This window comes from Equus quagga, chromosome 8 (assembly GCF_021613505.1).
Source record: "Equus quagga isolate Etosha38 chromosome 8, UCLA_HA_Equagga_1.0, whole genome shotgun sequence".
NCBI lineage: Eukaryota > Metazoa > Chordata > Mammalia > Perissodactyla > Equidae > Equus > Equus quagga.
In genome coordinates, this window is record NC_060274.1 from 118048298 (window position 1) to 118066223 (window position 17926).

The window sequence follows — 17926 nt, forward strand, 5'->3', positions numbered from 1 at the left end:
GCCCATGGGGGTAAGGAAATTAGCTTTAGGGGAGAGGACAAGCTGCCCTGGGGTTTGGTTGCAGGGCCTGTGTGCTCTTAAGAGTAGGGTGGGTGGAGAGGGGTGAAGGCTGCAGGCAGAGATGAGTAAGAGGGGCAGAGAAGGAGCCTGGGGTGGATCAACAGGGAGAGACTCTGCTCTCTGGCCTGTTGCCGGGACGTTAGCAACAGGCTGCTGTGAATTGTAGCCAGAAAGAAGGTAGAGGTTGGCAGCTGAACCCCTCACAGGAGTGGGGTGAGGACAAGGTGTGGTCACTGGAAGCCAGGAAGTGAAGGTCATTGGCCTTAACAGGTGCCAGCTGTTAAATGGCCCCTCGCACCTGCCTGTTGCTTTTCTTACTAACCTGTGCTGGGCCTTCCTCCTCTGCCTGTTTCAGCCCCTCCTGTCCGCCTAAGTCTGGCTCTGAACTCTCAGCTCACAGCAACTCCCTAGGAAGTCTGAGCCTGCCTCCAGCTCCCGCCCACCTTCCCCCCTCTGACTTTGCCCCACAGTAATCTCTCCTCAGGACTTTTTGGGGTCTAACCTATATTGCCTTGGGTTTCCTTTCAAGCCTATCCAAGGAAACTAGAGTAATGGGTCCTTTTATCAAAAAACCTGAATTCACCAGTTTTGATCTGCTCAAACGGGTGTGGCCCCTTGCAAGCTTACACCCACTTCATCGATGTTTGTATTCTTCAAAGCATTTTGGAAGCTCTTAAGTAATGCTGAACTCAGGGCATGCGTGCAAAAGTCTTATTTCCAAAACTCTGCCCTAAGATGACTGTCTGTCAGTGAAACGGGAGAATTTGCATATGAGGGAGGAGATCACCTGAAGAAGTGAGTCACCTAAGACAGAGGCCTGTAAAGGTTTGGAGACATTCGGGGAACTCCAAGCCAATCAAGGTCCTAGGGCCTTAGCCCCAGAGAAGTCAAAGTGAATGCCAGGAATCTGCATTTCACACTGGTATCCCAGGCCAATCTGATGTAGGTGGTGGCAACATGGGGTCCTCTCTGAGAGGTGGGGCTGGGAGGTGATGCATAGAGCTAAGAAAGCTGGAACCTGTCAGAAGAGAGGAAGGGAGGATAAGAAAGGGGTTGCCCCTCATACATTGCAGGTGGGAGTGTAAAATGGTGCAGCCACTGTGGAAAACAGTTTGATGGTTCCTCAGAAATTTAAATGTAGAAATTACCATATGACCCAGCAATTCCACTCCTAGGTATATACTCAAAGAAACTGAAAACAGTTACTCAAATACATGCACATATGTTTCTAGCAGCGCTGTTCATGATAGCCAAAAGGCGTAACCAACCTGTCCCCTGCAGGATGACTGGACAAACAAGGTGCGGTATATCCATACAATGGAATGTCATGCAGACAGAGAAGGAACAAAGTACTCATACACGGCTACTGATGGGGACGAACCTTGACAACACTATGCTAAGTGAAAGAAACCAGCCCCTTGACAACACTATGCTAAGTGAAAGAAACCAGACACAAAAGGCGACACATTGTAGGGGCCAGCCCTGGGGCCGAGTGGTGAAGTTCATGTGCTCTGCTTCAGTGGCCCAGAGTTTGCCGGTTCAGATCCCAGGTGGGGACCTACACACCGCTCATCAAGCCATGCTGTGGCAGCCTCCCACATGGAGGAACTACAATGACTTGCAACTAGAATACACAACTATTCTACTGGGGCTTTGGGAAGAAGAGGAAAAAAAAAAGAGGAAGATGGGCAACAGATGTTAGCTCAGGGCCAGTGTTCCTCACACACACTCAAAAAAGGTGACACATTGTGACTTTGTTAATATGAAATACCCAAAATAGGTAAACCCATAGAGATAGCAAACAGATAGGGGTTGCCAGGGGCTGGGGGGAGGAGGGAATGGGAGTAACTGCTTAATGGGTTTGGGGTTTCCTTTTGGGGTGATGAAAATGTTTTTGGTGGTTGCACAACATTGTGAATGGACTAAATGCCACTGAATGGTTTACTTTAAAATGATTTTTATGTTATTTGAATTTCACCCCAATAAAATAAAAAGGAAAAGAAAAGAAATGGGGCAGGAGGTGCCAAGGATGGAGGAGCCAGCAGGGTTATCGAGCACTCCCCGGGGACACAGGCCCTCCTGGGTGGGTGAAGTCTGTCGGGCTTCCCGCCCCTCCTGGGGAGATGTCCCCTCAGACTTTCCAATGCCGTTTGCTCTCACTTCAGACTCACCAAGCAACCTTCTGATTATTAATGTGTCTTCTAGGTAGGTGCTTGGTGCTGAAAACAAACCTTCTGAGATGCCAGGAATGGCTGTTACAGTCAACAGACAGGCCGGCTCCCCTCGATAAAGTATTCCTTCGACTTTGTGGGGTCTGCATCCGTCCCCAGTGAACCCGCTGCCCGCGACAGACACAGTGCCACTCGTAGTGCTGTCGTGGGAATTCTTTGGTCAACAAACATTTAGTAAGAGGCTACTCTGTGCTGGGCACTGGTTTTAGGCTCTGGGAATTCAGGAGTGAACGTGATGGACACAGTCCCCGCCCTCATGGAGCTTACATTCTGGTGATCAAATAGCACACGTCTTAAACTCAACACAGTGATGGGTAAAAGAAATGCTCAATAAACAACAGCTCTTATCGCTATTCTTTGTGTGAGTGCTAAGAGGTTTTTGTGATAATTTCTAAGAATTCATTCTTCCTCGTTCCAGCAGTGGTGATGGCTGCCCCCTCCCTCAGATTCGCTACCTGTGGCCCTTACCAAGATACGCCTGCCGTACCTGCTCCCACTCACCCCTTCCCTGCCCCCCCAGTGTCTCCCATCTTCCACAGCAATAAAATCCACTCAACGACACTGCTCCAACCGTGTTTCATGACCATGTGATTCACCATGAAGTGAAACACAGGGACGGAAGTCTAAACATGTACTTTCTTTATGGGGAATGGGTGCTTTTTGTTGGAATTACGGGACTTGGTTCTTGGACAGAGTGGTTGGTGTGAGGCAAGACACAGAGGCTGAGTGGCCCGATCTGGTCTAGCACACCCAAGCTTTAGAGCCACACTTTGTTTCTGAGCCCAAACAGCACGAGCATCAAGAATGCGCCCTAGACCGTGAGCAGGGACCTCAACTCTACGTTTTCCTCTTGCCTCTGCCCCTCCCCAGCCTAACTTACCACTAGGCAAGCTGTAGACAATTTGTTAGTTCATTTAGTGAAAACATCCACAAAGTAGGATGGGAGGGAGGTTGGGAAGGCAGCTGGATCCAACGATGTTATGTTTCTTGCCCTGGGTGCTGGTTCCACAGACGTGGTCATTTGTGAAAGTTTATCGGCCTGTATACTCACGATCTGAGCAATTTTCTGTATCTATATTTTACTTTGAACAAAAATTAAAGTAGGGCAAATGTGCTAAGATACTTGTGCAAAGATTCTTTTCTCAATGCTCTTTATATTAAAAATTGTAAATATCCTGCATGCATAAGAGTAGAAGATTGGTAAAATAACTTTTAGTATATCTATAAAATAGAATATTATACAACTGTTAGAAATATTGATAAAGATGCACATTTATTCACTTGGAGGTGTTAACAATATGAAATAAGTTAGAAGAGAAAGTACATTCCAAAATATTAAAAGTGACCATCTCTGGGCAATATAAAAATATGCAGAATACTGGTACTAGTAAAGTCAACTAATCTGAGGAGCTTATTGGGTACAAATTCCTGAGCCCTGACACTCAGAGATTTTCATTCAGTCTTCATTCCCAATCCCCAAACACAAACACCTACCCAGGTTAATTTTTAGGCACAGTCTGGTTCTTACTATTTTGGAGGGTCTCGGACCCCTTTGAGAATCTGATGTAAACGATAGATCCTCTCCCCAAATCTTGGACACAATTTGGCGGGAAGTCGGATGGGGGGTCCATGACTCCAATTAAAAAAAAGGTCAACCTCTTCTTCACTTTCTGCTTTTTCCTCAGAAGATCCCCTTGCTCCCAACCCCCTTAAAGGTTGAGAACTGCTTCCAGAAGGCATAACTGCTGGGCCATTGCCAAGGTCAGAGCACATCCTTTAGTGTGTTTTGGTCGGGGCTGCTGGTGCCATCCGGAGGGACCAGTGAACATGAGGCAGCGGTTCGGCCGCCGTGGTGGCCCGAGGCTTGCTCCGAGAACTCGCCTGTGCTGCCCACCATTCTCTTCCTCCTCCCACTGCACCCCTTGCAGGACAGCGCTCAGAGTGCAGCCTTCTCCTGCACCCCCTGCTTCCGGCCCAGAGGAGGTGAGCCACCTTGCTGCCTGCACAAGTCGAATGAAGGAAGCTGTCCTCTCTTGATGCTCCCTCTTGTTAACATCAACAACTAAAGCCCCTCCGTTTAATCGGCATGGGTACTAGTTCATTTATGCAGCTCTAGGTCCCTACAATGAGATGGAATATTTCAGATGGTATAAATGGGAATGGGGTCAAAGCAGTGGCTTACATGTTTCAAGGTGGGCTCGGGGCATCATCATAAACTTTAGGACCCCAAGAATATTTTATGAACAAATCTTACAAGGAGATTTCCTCTTTTTGTGCGTACCTCTAAAAGTCACGGACTGCTTGGGCAGTGGACGGTTCTATGGCTTCTAAGAGAAAAGAGGCAGCCCAGAAGAGTCAGGTCCATTTGGGAGAGAGGAGTCTGTGGCAGGACAACAAATGGCCTCGGCCACCAGGTGGCATCACTGGCCAGTCTGGAAGCACAGCTCATCCCAGAAAGTCAAATCCTTCTAATGTTCCTGTTCTTCCTTTCAGCCCAGATCTGACTTCACTCCACGTCTGGGCCAGTCCTTTCCCCAAGAGGACTCACGCCCAGAAACCTGTGGGCACGAGTGTCTGCAGGAGCCGCCATACCCTCCTCCCCTCACACCCGCCGCATTTGTACCCAGTTCTGCCCAGAGCAGCGCCGCAGTTCTAAGTCCCTGGTTGCCACTTCTTCCCATCTCCCCAGCTCCTCTTGGATCCAGAGCCCAACTGCCAGGCAGGATGAACCAGGGAAAGATGACATAGGGCAGGAGAGAGTGTTCTTATCTCTGTCATAATAAAAAGAAAACCCAAATACTTTTCTTTTTTTTAATATCTAAGGTTAAAAAAATTGAAAATTCAAAAACCAACAATCAAAACAATCCATTTGGGTGTCAGTGACATGCCTGGTCTTGGTCCCCTTTCCAGTGCTGTTCTGAAGAAGCGGCACCTTCTGGGCAGCTCTGGGGCCCTGGGTCCTGGGGAAGGCCCAGCGGTAGTCGGAAACCATCTTGCCCTTCATCCCAGCACCTGGGACAACCAAGGACCCAACGTTTCAGAAAGGCCACCAGGACTGTTTTTAAGACATGTGGTTGCATTAGGAGGAAGTTTTCCTTGAGGCTGAGCTGAGGGTTATTTCTTGTGGAGAAACTTCATTTTATTGCCTAAAAAAAGAAAATGAGAACATTTCACCAGGCAGAGGGCTGAGTTAAATTCTGCCCTTTTCACCCCAGATGTGGTGTGGACAACTGTGGCCTCCCAGGCCACCCCTGGAGCCTCATCCTAGTGCTCAGGAGAAACCGGGGGCAGGGGTGAAATTTGCCCTCCTAGCGTTGCCCCCTGCCCTCCTCATGCACCTCCCCAGTGAAGAGGGATCTTCCTCAGACTTGGGAATTTTGAAAGGAAGACTGACAGAGCTGTGGACATTGCTTCTGAAACGGTGATACAGGACGCACAGATGTAACACGTCCCGGAGGAGCCAAGCGAAGAGAGAAATCCCAGCAGGGTGGATAGGAGGGCCCTTCCCAAGCGGCCCTCCTCCTGCGTGAGGCACAAGGGTGCCCCCTGCAGGTTCTCCGAGCCCTCCTCCCAGCCGCAGGCTCCTCCTCACCGGGACCTGCTCCCTCATTCCTCCTTTGCTTTCTTCTTCTCCTCCTCTCTTCTCCAGTCATGGCCTTTTCACTGATTGAACTTTAGTCCTTAGAATTCTTACATTTCCCCTTTTCAGGGGCATTTGGAGGCTGGTCCAGATCTTTATTGCCCAACACTCTCCTTTGGTTCCATTCACTATGCTTCCTAAACTCAATTCCCCAGAAGAGTTAAGTGTTGGGGAGATAATAGTGAAAGAAGACAGCAAGATAACCGAGGGGCCCAGGGAAGCTGTGTCCTTTGTTTACACTTTGGGGACAGATTAGAACAGGAGGTTAAAATGCCCATTTAGCTGGCCCAGTGCAGGCCGCAGAGCTCTGCTATTTAGGCCCCTGATCCAGTGGAGAGAACTGGCCAAGACCCCACGGACCAGAGGCTGCTGACAGGGCCCAAGACCCCTGGGCCTTACCTAGTCCCTTGAGGAACTTGTTGACACCACTGTGTTCTCCGCTGGGGAGTGTTTCCAGGTACTCTTGGGCTCGGACCTCAAATAGACCTGCGGACAAGGAAATCCCAGCTATTTGAGTTCCTTCTCTTTGCGCTTCTAAACAGATCCATTTCCTTACTGCCACAGAAAAGGGAACCCTTGCTTCTGAGACGAGCTGCTCCTATAAACACACCCTGAATCATAAGGTTTATAAGAGTTTTTATTACCCTTATAATTGCCCAACCTTTGCAGTAACTGTCTTTGGAAAGCTGTAAAGCTAGCCTGCACACAAAATTCTGTTTTTATTCAACAAACACCTTCCAAGAGCCTACACTGTGCCAGGCACGCAGTTTCAAAAACGAACCAGACAGTCCTGGCTCTTAGGAGCTCCTTCACTCTCCCTTTTCCTCACATTCTCCCATAAGAGGGACCCTGGCCAAGTGGTTTAGCTTCCTGGGAATCCGTCTGCTGTCTGTGCACTCAGGAAGGCTGGACAGGCCACCTCTCAGGGGCCTTCAGCTCTAAGCCCTAGGGGCCGGGCCTCAGGTACTCTGTCTTCATTTCTCACTGATCTTCCATGGACAGAGGGCTCCTTCCAGGCTACTTTGAAGCCTTTATGTCTCTGACCTCGCTATCAAATAGGGATCTGTAAACAGACATTTATGTGTATCCTCAGGAGTTGTGGGACTCACACTTGCTAACCAATTTTCTTCTGTCTCTTCAGATACCACTCATCAGAGGCGTGGCCAGCCTCTGGCTTTGCTTTGTAAAGAGCTCTGGGAATGCAGGGCTTTGGTTCCTTAACTTAGTGTCTGCGATCACAGCACCAGAGAACACCAAGGCGTGAGGCCCGCTGCTCCCTGGGGATCCTCCCTGGTCGCTGTGTGGCCGCCCCTCAGTGGTAAGCATCTCTCCCCTCCCCAGATCTGACTCCCATCTGTAACAGCCTTTACCAACATTTCTAGCTTTCAGATTCACAAAAGGGCTTAACATATTGTAAGCAAGAGACCGGAGTGATTTCATCCTCCTTTCTCACCCCGCCCCAACCCTAGAAGTGTAATGGAACCCAGCAGATAGGGACAGAGAGAAGGTAGGAGAGAAAAGAACTCAGAGAAGAGACAGGGAGGGAGGTGAATGGGTGGTCTCCATGGAGACACGAACCACAAGCCCCCCAGGTTGGGGAGAGTCTGCTGCTGTCCTCCCTCCCCCATGGCCAGCCCAGCTGGGCGTCAGCAGGCGCTCACACCAAGCAGAGGACAAGGGCCATCCTCCCCTCTTCTATCCCATCCCAACCGGCTCCTGCCTGCTAGTTTCCCCGCCTCCCCCTGGTGGAGAGGGGCAGGAAAGAAGGGCAGAAGGGACGAGAGGAGGTCTCAGGAAAAGGAGAAGAGGGGCCACAGAGAGAGGAAGGAAAGGGTGTCCTTGAGAGTTTCATCAAGTTGGAAAGAATGGAACAAAAGTCAAACCTGCCACCAGAACCTGGACTGTGGTTCTGGGAGAGGCTAGTAGATGGGAAAGAGACAGCTCGAGGAAATAGGCAGGACATCAAGGGCAGTTTTCACCAGCTCAGAGGTGGCAAGAAGGAACATTCTCCAGAGGAGGCCAGAATGCTGCTCCCATCTGTGCCTTGGCCCTGTGACCTTTCTCCCTGCTCCTCAGCCCCTGGGGGTCTGGGCATCGCTAGCCACCTCAGCCCCCAACATGGAAGATGCCCCCGAACCTTTGACATCCTGCCGGCGCAGCTCTCGCTCCTGGATGAAGCCTCGAAACATCTGGGTCTCCATGAAAACCTCCAGGAACCGACGGAGGCTCTTGGAAGAGACAGCTTTGCGGAAGGCCTCTCGCTGCAGGGTCCTCTCCTCGCGCTCGCCTGCCGTCAGGAACAGGGAGTAGTGGCCCACGATCTCCACGAAGAAGCGGACGAAGGCTTCAGACACCACCTCGTTCAAGGGGCTGGACTTGGGGCCTGAGCAAAGTTGGGAAGGGCCAGACTGGTGAGGGCAATGGGCTGAGGCAGCACCTCTGAGACAGCCAATGAGTAACAAAAGTAACTGCTAGCTCCCTCGAGGGCAAACGGTAATGATGCATGAAGAAGGTTACCCAGTTATTGAACCATTTCTCCCCCACCTTAAACAGACATTTTAGGGCCAAAATAGTTAGAATGAGATCCAAATAAAGAGACTGAGCACCCAGTCTCTCTCCTTGCATGCCTCTCTTGCCCATTTTCCTACTTAACCCAATGCCAAGTAGAATGGATAGCCATGGTCCATTTGCTCACTGACTTGAATGATGGCAGAGGGAGATGCAGGTTGGGAGGTAGCTGAGCATTTACCATGCTTGTAGTCCGGGAGCCCTTCATCCTGGTCACTAGCCAGGTCATTCCTCTGTTCCAGAATGTGTTCCAGGGCTACCTGAAGCTTCCGGGGCAGAATGGAATCCTCATCATCCATCTGTAAAGCAGAAAAACAGTTGGGCCATCACCCCAGTGCTTCTGAGATGGTGGCTGCATCCCAGCCAGCAGGACACACTGGATAGACCACCGCAGGGCGGGCCTGGCACAGTTCCCGATTTAGTGGAAGGAACTCGACGTAGAGCAGGTGGTCTGAGGTTTGAATCTTGATTCTACATTTTACAAGCTATGTGAGCCTCAGTTTCCCCATTTGTAAAATAGGTTACCAATCAATACCTACCTCATTGTGAAGATTAAATGCAATATATTACACACTGATGAAAGCAATTGAAGAAGATGTAAATAAATGGAGAGATAACCTGTGTTGATGGACTGGAAGAATCAATATTGTTAAAATGCCCATATTACCTAAAGCCATCTATAGATTCAGTGCAATCCCTATCAAAATTCCAATAGCATTTTCACAGAAATAGAAAAAATAATCCTAAAGTTCGTATGGAACCACAAAAGACCTTGAATAGCCAAAGCAATCCTGAGGAAGAAGAACAAAGCTGGAGGCATCACAATTCCTAATTTCAAACTCTATTACAAACAATAGTAATCAAAACAGTATGGCATAGGCATAAAAACAGACAAGTAGATCAATGGAATAGAATCAAGAGTCCAGAAATAAACCCATGCATATATAGTCAACTAACATTTGATAAGGGAGCTAAGAATATTCAATGGGGAAACGATGGCCTCTTCAATAAATGGTTTTGGAAAACTGGATATCCACATGCTAAGGAATGAAACCCCTATCTTACACCTCACAAAAATTAATTTGAAATGGATTAAAGACTTAAATGGAAGACCAGAAACTGTAAACTACTAGAAGAAAACATAAAATGTCTTTGACATTGGTCTTGGCAACAATTTTTTTGGATACGACACCAAACACACAAGCAACTAAAGCAAAAATAAACAAGTAGGACTACATCACACTAAAAAACTGCACAGGGAAAGGAACAGTCAGCAAAATGAAAAGGCAACCTATGGATGGGGAGGAAATATTGCAAACCATATATCTGCTAAGGGGTTAATAACCAAAATATATAAGGAACTCATACATCTCAACAGCAAAAGAAAAAAGCCTAAACAATCTGATTAAAAATAGGCAAAGAACATTTTTCAAAGAAGACATACAAATGGCTAACAGGTGCTCAACATCACTAGTCATCAGGTAAATACAAATCAAAACCACAATGAGATATCACCTCACATCTGTTATAATGACTATTATCAAGAAGACAGGAGATAACAAGTGCTGGTGAGGCACTGAAGCAAAGGGAACCCTTGTGCACTGTTGGTGGAAATGTAAAGTGGTGCAGCCACTATGGAAAACAGTAAGAAATTTCCCCCTAAAATTAAAAATAGAACTACCATAGGATCCAGTAATCCCAGTTTTGGGTCCAAAAGAAGTGAAATCACTACCTTGAAGAGATTTCTGTACCCTCATGTTCATTGCAGCATTATTCACAATAGCCAAGACATGGAAACAACCTAAGTGTCCATCGATGGATGAATGGATAAAGAAAACGTGATTATATATATACATACACACACACACACAATGAAATATTATTCAGCCATAAAAAATAAATCCTGCCTTTTGTGACAACATGGATGGACCTTGAGGGCATTATGCGAAGTGAAAAAGTCAGACAGAAAAAGACAAATACTGTATGTCTTCACTTGTATGTGCAATCTAAAAAAGCCGAATTCCCAGAACTAGAGAGTAGAATGGTGGCTGCCAGGGGCTGGGGGGTGGGGGAAATGGAGAAATGTCGGTCAAAGTGTACAAACTGTCAAGCTATAAAATGACCAAATTCTGGGGATCTAACGTACAGCAAGGTGACTATATTTAACAAGACTATATTATATTCTTGAAAGCTGTTAAGAGAGTAGATCTGAAATGTCATCACCACACAAAATGGTAATTATATGAGGGGATGGAGGTGTTAATTAACTATATTGTGTAGTCATTTCACAGTATACACGTATATCAAATCATCATGTACACCTTAAACTTACAAGCGTTATCTGTCAATGACATCTCAATAAAGCTGGGGGGAAAGATTAAATGCAATACGATTACTTTGGGAAAGGGCTTGGCATGTAGTGGTTACTCAATAAAAGTTTCCTACTGCCCCCGCCCTGTAGGGTGGCTAGTGCCAATCAGGGGACTCTGGTCAGGGCAGAGGACTAGAGTGATCACACTGGCTTTATGATCTGGGCCTCAGGGCAGGAGTGCCTCGGGGAAGTGAAAGTCGAGGGAACTAGTGATAAAAAACATGACAGAAGTTTTCAGCAATGTGACAACTCCAAGTTTAAAGCAGCCCTTCCGAGCGCCCAGAAAACCTTTCTGTGATGATTCTTTGCAAGAGCTGATAGTAGTTAGACCTCTCTGCAAGTGATAACAGGAAAGCAAATGTGTATTCCTTTCTCTGACCATGGAAGCTCTAGTTTATGATCATTATGGAAAATACATGAAAGTATTAAAACAATTTAAAATCATTCATAATCTGTCTCCCTTTCAGTCTTCGGCCCCAAGACAACCAGCATTAATGTTTTGGTGAGTTTCCCTTTCAATCTTTTTTAGAGGTGTGTGTGTATATATATATATATATATATATATATATATACACACATATATACACACACCTCTTTCTCTTTTTTCTTTTTTAGAAAACAAGATCAGCAAAATAATGTATATAATTTTGTATCCTGATCTTTTCTACTTAATAATCATGATCTTTGTTATCAAATATTCTTTAAAAGCATACTGAAAAAGACAAATGTCTATAGTTATAACCTACACAAAAATTCTAATTGTCGGCAAGCCATTTTGTGACAGAACACGTGGGAATCAATCCTTTGCCCAAGCCCCTGCTCTTCGGCCTGCCTTCTGTCTCACCCTCAGCCTGGCCCAAGCCTGGCCTGCATTTTTAGGCCCACCAAGGAGCCTTTCCAGAGCCAGAAAGCAGAGGCCCAAACAACAGAGAGGTGCAAACAGAGAGAGCGCCACGGGTGGAAGTTGGCTTTCCTACTCACCTGTCTGAGGAACCGACTGTTGACGAGGTCGACCACAAGGACCTACAAGACGAGGAAGAGGGACTGTTATCGTCATCAGGGTTTCTGGGAGATGGTGATGGACTCCTAGCCTTTGTCCTTCTTGTCACCCAGAGAGCCAGCTGGGTGGGGGTGGAGTGGGCCACTTTTGGTTTCCTGACATTGCCACTGTAGCCACAAATGATGAAGAGGAGAGGTGGGGGGCAGGAACTTTCCTGAACTGCATGCATTCAACACTGAAACAGCAGGTTGGGCACATGCGTGCCGCAGGCCGGACTCCTTGCCCCGTCCCGAACTGGCTAAGGCAGAGCCTCTCAGACTGCTGTTCTAGTGCGTGGGTTACGGAGATGGGCGAAAGATGCTAGAGGCCCACTTGTTCCCGTCCCACGTGACTCTCTCCCTCCTCACTCCCAGGGCTTCTTGCTCCTTCCTCTCAGCCGCCCACCCAGCCTTGGCATTTTTTTTAATGGGATAGAAGGGGAGAAACTCAGAGGAGTGGATCCACCTGGAGAGTAAATCAAGCTGCAGGTGCTGGGCTTTCATTGGTCAAGGCTCTCAGGCTACAGCAACTGCCCCCTCCCTCCTCAGAGAGGGGCTAAGACACAGGGTTGGGCAAGTGAGATGCTAGGGTGCAAAACTTAGGAGGCACTCACTGTGGGGTCAGGCAAGTGCTGGGCCTTTGCTTGCAAGACCTGAGTGTAAGACCCTCACTCAGGCCACTGGCTATGACGGGCGAAGAGCAGGGGGCCTGGACCGCCACCATGTTTCTACCAACAGCTGGAAACATGGGCTCTAACACATCTCAGAGACCCTGCCCAGGAGCTGAGGGAGCTCTCTCCTTCCTTCTCAAACCCTCCTGGGGTTGAACTGAGCTGTTTTAGGGATCACGCGGTACCCAGACAAACTCCTTGCAGTTCACAAGCCCACATTCAAAGACCTGGGTCTGCTGGCTAATATTTAATGGGACTTCGGACCACCTGGGCAATTAGATGAGCCCCATCTGGAGGGGGTCCCGGGTTGAATTTCAGGGACAGGTGCTCCCCAGAGCTTCAGGAGGAACTGGCATGATTTAGTCCCCTGGTTCCCTCTCTGACTGCTGGAGTTCTCAGTACACAGGGATAGAGACTGTTTAGAGTTAGGAGCTGGGACTAAATACCTACAGAAATGCCCAGTAGGACTTTTCCCACTTGGATACAAACCTGAAAACCTGGAACTTGATCATGAAAAACATTTTGGGGGTTGTCTTTTTAATTGCTATGAAAAAGGACCTATTTGTAGGAGCGCAGTCTTTATCAACTTTGTTACTAGTCCAAATATAAATTCCAGTTATTGTTAGCTCTTCGCGTGCTTTCTCCCCTGTTGTGAGTGGGAGGGAAGGAAGGATAGGGTGGATGGCTATTTAAGGATTAAGTATTTTAACATCTGGTTAAGTTGTTGATTGCTGCCCTTCTCAATGGGCGTTCACAACAGTAGGTTCATTTAGAGGGGAAAACCGTGTTTGCAGTCCCAAGGATCAGTTGAGGCCGGCTCCGGGTGGGGGGGGGGGGATCTCATACACAAAGCTGTGGGCTCCCCCCCCCCCCGGCACTCCCCGACACTGCTTGCTTGCAGAGACTTAGCCGGCACCTCCCCTTTGCCCTCTGCCCCCAACAGGGAGGGAACAGGGACATCCCTGGAGCTCACCTCTTCCAGTGGCAGCTCCCTGAGCAGCGGCAGTGAGCTGGTGAGCAGCCCGATGAGGAAAGGGGTTGGCGAGCACACGATGTCAATCATGGCGGGCGGGAGCACGGGGATGTAGGTGTGCTGCCAGGTGAAGGGGTAGATGACTGCCACCATTGCGTGGCAGCACTTGGACAGCGTGCTGTAGCCGGGGAGAAAAAAAAAGGGGCCAGTTCAGGGAGGGCGTGGAGAACCGGGCCTGCTCAGCCTCACAGGGTGGGCAGCCTCCATGCAGAAGCCAGAGAGAAATGTTTGCACCCGATCCCAAAGGCATGTTGGTCAGAAAAGGCATCACGCACTATTAGGTATGTCAAGTAACAGAGTCCCAGTGCAGGTTATAAGAGGCACATGGAGCCTCTGTGAGGCTCTGAGACACAGCTAGAGGGACGAATTTAATGCCCTGGCTAACTTCTGCCAGCGTGCTTTCACACGTGAGCTACTTTCTTGTAAGCTTCTGACCAAATGGTTCGCTCCCAGCCCCCACCCCCTGAACAACGAAACCTCTTTTCTCCGGATGCTCATTCTCTTATTGAAGATGCTTTATATTCTAACACTGTAGCTTTTTCTTTGTTCTCTCCCACACATGCTCTCAGCCAAGCATGAACACCTGGGTGGAATCAGGGAAAACAGGATGTCTTCGGTATTCACGGGGCAGCAGGCAGCTCCAAGTGGCTGTTTTGTAAAAGTGAAATTCATGTACAGTTACCCCTTACCCAGAATTCAAAACTTAAAAGAACATCAACATTGGGAGAAATAGTGGGAGTCTCTCTTAAAGAATTACAATCCTAATGGAGCCCTTGCCTGGCAAGCACTGAGCTGTATTAAGCACTCTCCACAGTGCTTCGCACAGTGCCTGGATTCATGCGCAGCGTGTTGAATAAATGGATGGATTATTCGAGATTATCATTTTGAGTATCAGTTCTACCGTGCTGCAAGGCAGTGACGGCTGATGGCCTTCCGAGGTGAGTGAGAGCTTTTTCCTCTTCCTTGCAATCACTTCTTGCTGCCAGCGAGCCTGCTTATAGCAGCTCCTAGTTCCTCTCATTCTAATACGCTGTTTCGAAAATGCTACGAGATTGGAAACTTCAGGAGCTTGTTAGAAGTATGTGTAATGTAAGAATAAAAGTGAGGGCCTGGTCGGTCCTCCTGTGAGTGTGCTGCGTCCTCCTCGGGGCATGGCCCTGGAACCAGCATTTTGTTTGTCAGGCCACCTTTTTTTTTTTTTTTAAAGATTGGCACCTGGGCTAACAACTGTTGCCAATCTCCCCAACCCCCCCCCCCCTCCGTACACAGTTGTATATCTTAGTTGCGCGTCCTTCTAGTTGTGGGATGTCAGGCCGCCTTTTGAACGCTGGCCCTGGTTCTCGGCTGTGCTCTGTTTAGGTAGGTTGCAGGAAGCTGAGTTCTGGAGAGATGAATGCTCCTTTACTTGGTTCCCATGACGTCAGGCACCTATAATCTCATTGTCATAAAGCTTTCCTGAGCCCCTTTAAAAAAATCACTTAGCTCTGGCTTACCTAAGGAGAAAAGATGTGGATTAAAAGGTATTGCGAGCAAGGGAAATAAGGCAGACAGAAAAAGACAAATATTGTATGATTCCACGTACATGAGGGACTTAGAATGGGCAAATTCATAGAGACGGAGTGGAATAGAGGTTACCAGGGGCTGGAGAATGGGGAATTCTTGCTTATTGGGTACAGAATTCAGTCTGGGATGATTAAAAAGCTCTGGAAATGGATAGTGGTGATTTTTTTTTTAAAGATTGGCACCTGAGCTAACATCTGTTGCCAATCCTTTTTGTCCTTCTTCTCCCCAAAGCCCCCAGGTATATAGTTGTAGGTTCTTCTGGTTGTGCTACGTGGGACCCCGCCTCAGCATGGCCTCATGAGCAGTGCCATGCCCGTGCCCAGGATCTGAACCGGTGAAACTCCAGGCTGCCAAAGCAGAGTGTGCGAACTTAACCACTCGGCCACGGGGCCAGCCCCAGAAGTGATGATTACAAACATTATGAATGCACTTAATGCCACCAAATTGTACACTTAAAGATGATTAAAATAGGGCCGGCCCCTATTTTAGAAAAAGAAAAAGGAAGTCACTTAGCTTCCAAGTGAGTTCCTCTGAATTAGCACCTCCTGAAACATCTTTTAAATATACACTAGCCCTCTTTTCCAGCCCTCCTGCATTTGGGGACCCCCAAACTTAATAAGGGTAGTGTTGAATCTTGTTCATTTATCAGCATAAGTCTCCTCACCTTTCTGTTCCCTATCTTTGCAAATAATCATCTTCCTAATACTCACTGGAGTCATGAAATGCCTCTTAGTAGCGTAGCATCCACACATTTTCCTCATATTTGGTCCTTGTATTTTCTTTCAAGTGATCACACCCCAAATGAGAAAGATGCTACCCCAAGATTTTGTTCTTACCACTATAATACATTTGTTAGCTGAGAAGGAGTGAGACAGAATAATTAAGGTAGGACTTATACCAAGGAAAGCAACACCAGTAATTCAGCCAGCAGCTTGGGGGTGAAGTGACTTTGATGCGGGCTCAGTGAGTCAAGGAGTCGAAAGAAAGATTTCTTGGACTCTCAAGGTCTGGCAGTAGCACTCTTTTATTCAGAGAATAGTATGGAATAGCATGGGGACAGGACCCACGGGCAATGAAGAGCTGATGCCATGTCTTGAGAGTTGGGGCTAAATTTATAAGGCATGGGTACGTGACTTATTTTTACTAGACAAAGGAAAGATGATGTAAAAAGTCATTAAACGGTTTCAGTGTAGATGGGGTCTGGTTATTGTGTGGTCATATAACTTTAGATATGAATCTGGTCACATAGATTGGCATGTAGGCCAGGATGCCCTGGGCTTCTCTCCCTGGGGCAGCCCTAATTCATACCATAAAATCCATCAGGTCATATAGATCGGCATGTAGGCCAGAACACCTTGGGCTTCTCTACCTGGGGCAGCCTTGGTCCAGATCAACTTCTGTCTTTCAAAGGATCTTCTCTCAAAGTAGAGAAACTTTTTTCCTAAGGCATCACTTTCTCCCAGGTATTCAAGAAGTTAATACTTTTATTGAATTGCTTACCATTTGTGTTTAATTTTCTTGATCTATAGATCACTGAATATGTTGAATTCACTTTGTTCTAAAATATTTTGATTTTAGGGCTAATCTGTGTTCGTGTGTGGCCAGTCTACAAAGCTGATCTGCTCAAGTACACAACTTAGAAAACTAGAAGGATGTTAAAATATAAACAAGGATAGCTGTGTCTAGCACAGGTTTTTTCAGACTACAGTCTGCCGCCCATTAGTGGGTCCTGAAATGATTTTAGTGGGCTGTGATTAGCATTAAAAACAACAACAACAAGAATAGAAAATCAGAGAGTGTGCTGCATTTTTTTCCAGTTGTGATAACTATCTGTGTGTATGTATGTGGTGTATGTATTGGGTCTGAATGTAATGTATTTCTCTTTGTGGACAGCAGTAAGAAGGGTTTGAAGCCAATGATTTGGACTAGTGAACTGAGGGGTGGAGGCAGGGAGAGAGCAATGGTTGCCTTGGAATTTTTATACGTTATGTTTTACTGGGATGTTGGCTTTCATTTCCAAGTGACTAGAGAGAGTCCCTTAAAAGAGACCCTAAGAAGGAATTCCCTGAAGGAAGCATTGTGTGTGAAACCCATCTCTTTTCACAGCACATTGGTTGTAAGCCCCTAAATATTACTTGGAGAAAGAAGTGGATCATGTGACGGTCTAGGTGGTAGAGCTGTCATCCACGGCCCACTTCAGCAGTCTTTGAAACTCTCACTCTAGCCAACTCACTAAAGGAGAATAAAAATGCAGTACTCATGTTGAAGAGTCCTTTTATATTTCAGAGTTGTGGTTTAAGTCCTTTTGATTCCAGGGAACTGAGAGAATCACAGAATTTTAGACCTGGAAGCAATCTTAGAGTTCATTTTCTTTTGAATTTTATAGCTAAAGAAACCTCTGACTTCAGGGTGGGGGCAGGGTGGGAGAGGATTCTCCAGACTGGAGGAGGTAAAAGAGGGACAGAGAGGAAGGGAGGCATGAAGAGGCACAGTAAGGACACCGCTTGTGTTTTTCTCATTCACTGCAATAGAAAAATAAGTCTGTTTTTTTCTCTCAATTCAAAGAAAAGGCCTCCTGCCCTTTTGCTTTCTTGTGGCCTCATCCTCAGAAGAAAGTATAATTGGTTACTTCCTGTTCTCTGCTGTTCCAGCATGGTGTGTCGTCCGGTTGAAGCCTCATGCGGCCTATGCAGTTTAGGGGAGGCCCCCAGGGCCCAGGGAGACCCTGGGTCAGCTGCAGTGAAGGTGAAC

General features: G+C 47.3%; 1 protein-coding gene across 2 annotated transcripts in view; it reads right to left on the reverse strand.

Moving 5' to 3' along the window:
* Window positions 1-3555: 3555 nt before the first annotated feature.
* DENND2A (DENN domain containing 2A) overlaps window positions 3556-17926 on the reverse strand; it is a 99404-nt gene continuing 85033 nt past the window's right edge. For both annotated transcript variants that reach the window (XM_046669674.1, XM_046669673.1), the window contains 6 exons: window positions 13553-13730; window positions 11852-11893; window positions 8681-8798; window positions 8069-8314; window positions 6331-6417; window positions 3556-5437 (listed from right to left, as the gene is read on the reverse strand). In XM_046669674.1, the coding sequence (XP_046525630.1) occupies window positions 5406-5437; window positions 6331-6417; window positions 8069-8314; window positions 8681-8798; window positions 11852-11893; window positions 13553-13730 (703 nt within the window). In that variant the 3' untranslated portion in view covers window positions 3556-5405. The remainder of the gene's footprint in view (window positions 5438-6330; window positions 6418-8068; window positions 8315-8680; window positions 8799-11851; window positions 11894-13552; window positions 13731-17926) is intronic.